The sequence below is a fragment of the Palaemon carinicauda genome, chromosome 23 (assembly GCF_036898095.1).
Source record: "Palaemon carinicauda isolate YSFRI2023 chromosome 23, ASM3689809v2, whole genome shotgun sequence".
Taxonomy (NCBI): domain Eukaryota; kingdom Metazoa; phylum Arthropoda; class Malacostraca; order Decapoda; family Palaemonidae; genus Palaemon; species Palaemon carinicauda.
In genome coordinates, this window is record NC_090747.1 from 105,641,029 (window position 1) to 105,643,816 (window position 2,788).

The following is a 2,788-nucleotide window of genomic DNA, read 5'->3' on the forward strand; positions in this document are numbered from 1 at the left end:
AAAAAGGTTTTATTAACATAGTTAGCCCTTATTATTAGCTCAGGATAACCTCACCTGCCCATATTATTATTATTATTATTACTTACTAAGCTACAACCCTAGTTGGAAAAGCAGTATGCTATAAGCCCAGGGGCTCCAACAGGGAAAATAGCTCAGTGCGGAAAGGAAAAAAGGAAAATAAAATATTCTAAGAAGAGTAACAACAATAAATATCTCCTATATAAACTATAAAAACTTTAACAAAACAAGAGGAAGAGAAATAAGATAGGAGAGTGTGCTCGAGTGTACCCTCAAGCAAGAGAACTCTAACCCAAGACAGTGAAAGGCCATGGTACAGAGGCTATGGCAAAGTAATTACCAGCCCACCTGGTCAAGTTTTCTATCTCACAAACACAAACATACACACAAACATACACACACATACACACACACACACACACACACACACAAACAAGCTCGCGCCTAGAAAAAAAAAAAAAAACTATCCTACTTCAAATCTCAATATCCCAACTTGCGTCCTGTAATCAATGATATTGCCGCCCTACGTATGTCCTCCTCCTCCTCCTCCTCCTCCGCTTGGTGCTGAAGTCAACAAAACCGAATTAAGGGTCCAGGCTCCTCCCCCAAATTCTCTTTTTCTCAAAGGAAATAAAATGGTTTCCAGCACTTGTCTTCACGCTCTGGGTGGGCAAAATGGCGTCGGAGGAGCGAGCACGTGGGGGATCCATTATCGCTTGAGAGAGAGAGAGAGAGAGAGAGAGAGAGAGAGAGAGAGAGAGAGAGAAAGAGAGAGAGAGAGAGAGAGAAAAAAAGAGAGAGAGAGACGCAGGCGGTGAGGGAACAGGATAGGTAATAAAAGGATGACAAGTTGAGGTACATAGAGAGAGAGAGAGAGAGAGAGAGAGAGAGAGAGAGAGAGAGAGAGAGAGAGAGAGAGAGAGACGGGAGTCGAAGGCGGTGAGGGAACAGCATAGGTAATAAAAGGATGACAAGGAACATCTCGAAAATGAGAGAGAGAGAGAGAGAGAGAGAGAGAGAGAGAGAGAGAGAGAGAGAGAGAGAGAGAGAGAGAGAGACAGGAGTCGGATGTGGTGAGAGAAGAGGTTGGGTAATAAAGGACAAGCATACAACATATAGTGTATGTGAGAGAGAGAGAGAGAGAAATGAGGCAGCCTTTAAGCCCACCCTATAGCGTCGTGTGGGATAGATCCCAGGTGGTCCTAAATAGGTAACAATTGTTATGATGCTCAATTTTGGGAGAGCCCAAGAGAAGTGTCTTCGCTTACACAGGAGTATTCCTACAGCGTCGCCAGGACGAGATATCACTCCAGCGGGCGAAGGGAAAGGAGGGAGGGAGGGAGAGGGAGAGAGGGAGAGGTCCATCGGAACCCTTCAATTGATAGCCGTGTCCCCCTGAATAAATCCATAATTAGCAGATGATTGCTACGCTCTGTTGAAACAAGGACATGACAGACATGACAGACGGACGATAAAGCCGTCGGGACGGCTTTTATTAAACTCGGCGAAATGGGACGATCGGCGAGATTGAAAAGGGTGATTTATTTGGAAGGGAGGATTCAGGCGGAGGGGGAGGGGGAGAGGGTGAAAGAGGGGGAGAGGGTGAAAGAGGGGGAGAGGGTGAAAGAGGGGGAGAGGGAGACGGGGGAGAGAGAGGGAGACGGGGGAGAGAGAGGGAGAGGAAAAGGGAGATGGAGAGGGGGAGGAAAGAGACGGAGAGGGAGAGGGAGAGGGGGAGGAAAGAGACAGAGAGGGAGAGGAAAGAGACGGAGAGGGAGAGGAAAGAGACGGAGAGGGAGAGGGAGAGGTGGAGGAAAGAGACGGAGAGGGGGAGGAAAGAGACGGAGAGGGAGAGGGAGAGGGGGAGGAAAGAGACGGAGAGGGGGAGGAAAGAGACGGGGAGGAAGAGAGGGAAGGGGAGAGGGAGAGGGGGAGAGAGAGAAGAAGAGGGAGATGGAGAGGGGGAGGAAAGAGACGGAGAGGAAGAGGGAAGAGAAGGAGAGAGAGGGAGAGGGAAGAGAAGGAGGGAGAGGGAAGAGAGGGAGGGAGAGGGAGAGTAAGGATTAATACCATGCCGTTGTTTATAGAGTGCAGACTACTCAGCCTTTCAAGCCCATCTTCGTTGTGATGCAAGAGTGCACATTCATTAATAATGTGAATTGTTAAATGTTATTAATGTGAATTTGCAACGTGGTCACATGCACTTTTAGACGCGTGCATGTTGCGTGTATAATATCCAGCGTTTGTTTTACATTTGTATGTATAACATTCGCTGTTTATTTACATAAATATGCTTTTGTAATTATTCTTATAGCACATGGCGGTTTCAGATTAAATGTTTGTTCGTACGTTTGCTTTAGTATTTCCGTTTGTAAACTTTACGGAATAAAATATTTTATATGACTGTGGCAAGAACATTAATGATTATTATTATTATTATTATTATTATTATTATTATGATATTCCTAATCGGGTAGTTGAATCGGTAGAACTTCAAAAGATCAAACTCGCAGCAAAAGTTTTCATGTTGAACGGAGAGACATAAGTCTTTTTATAGTTTATATATGAAAATCTGTTTTAATATTGTTACCGTTCTTAAAATAACTCATTTTGATTGTTTATTACTTCCCACATGGTTTATTTACTTCCTTATTTCCATTCATCACTGGAGTATTTTTCCCTGTTGGAGGCACTTGGGCTTATAGTATCCTGCTTTTCCAACTACGGTTGTAGATTATTATTATTATTATTATTATTAGCTAAATAACAA

General features: G+C 44.2%; 1 protein-coding gene across 1 annotated transcript; it reads left to right on the forward strand.

Annotated features, from left to right (window-relative positions):
• The first annotated feature begins 1,527 nt into the window (after nt 1-1,527).
• On the forward strand, nt 1,528-2,085 carry LOC137617720 (octapeptide-repeat protein T2-like). The gene has a single exon (XM_068347717.1). The coding sequence runs from the start codon at nt 1,528-1,530 to the stop codon at nt 2,083-2,085; it is 558 nt and encodes a 185-aa protein (XP_068203818.1).
• Nucleotides 2,086-2,788: the final 703 nt, after the last annotated feature.

What these genes read in the sequence shown, in the direction of transcription:
- LOC137617720 (XM_068347717.1), top strand. Translation starts at nt 1,528, where the DNA reads ATGGGACGATCGGCGAGATTGAAAAGGGTGATTTATTTGGAAGGGAGG.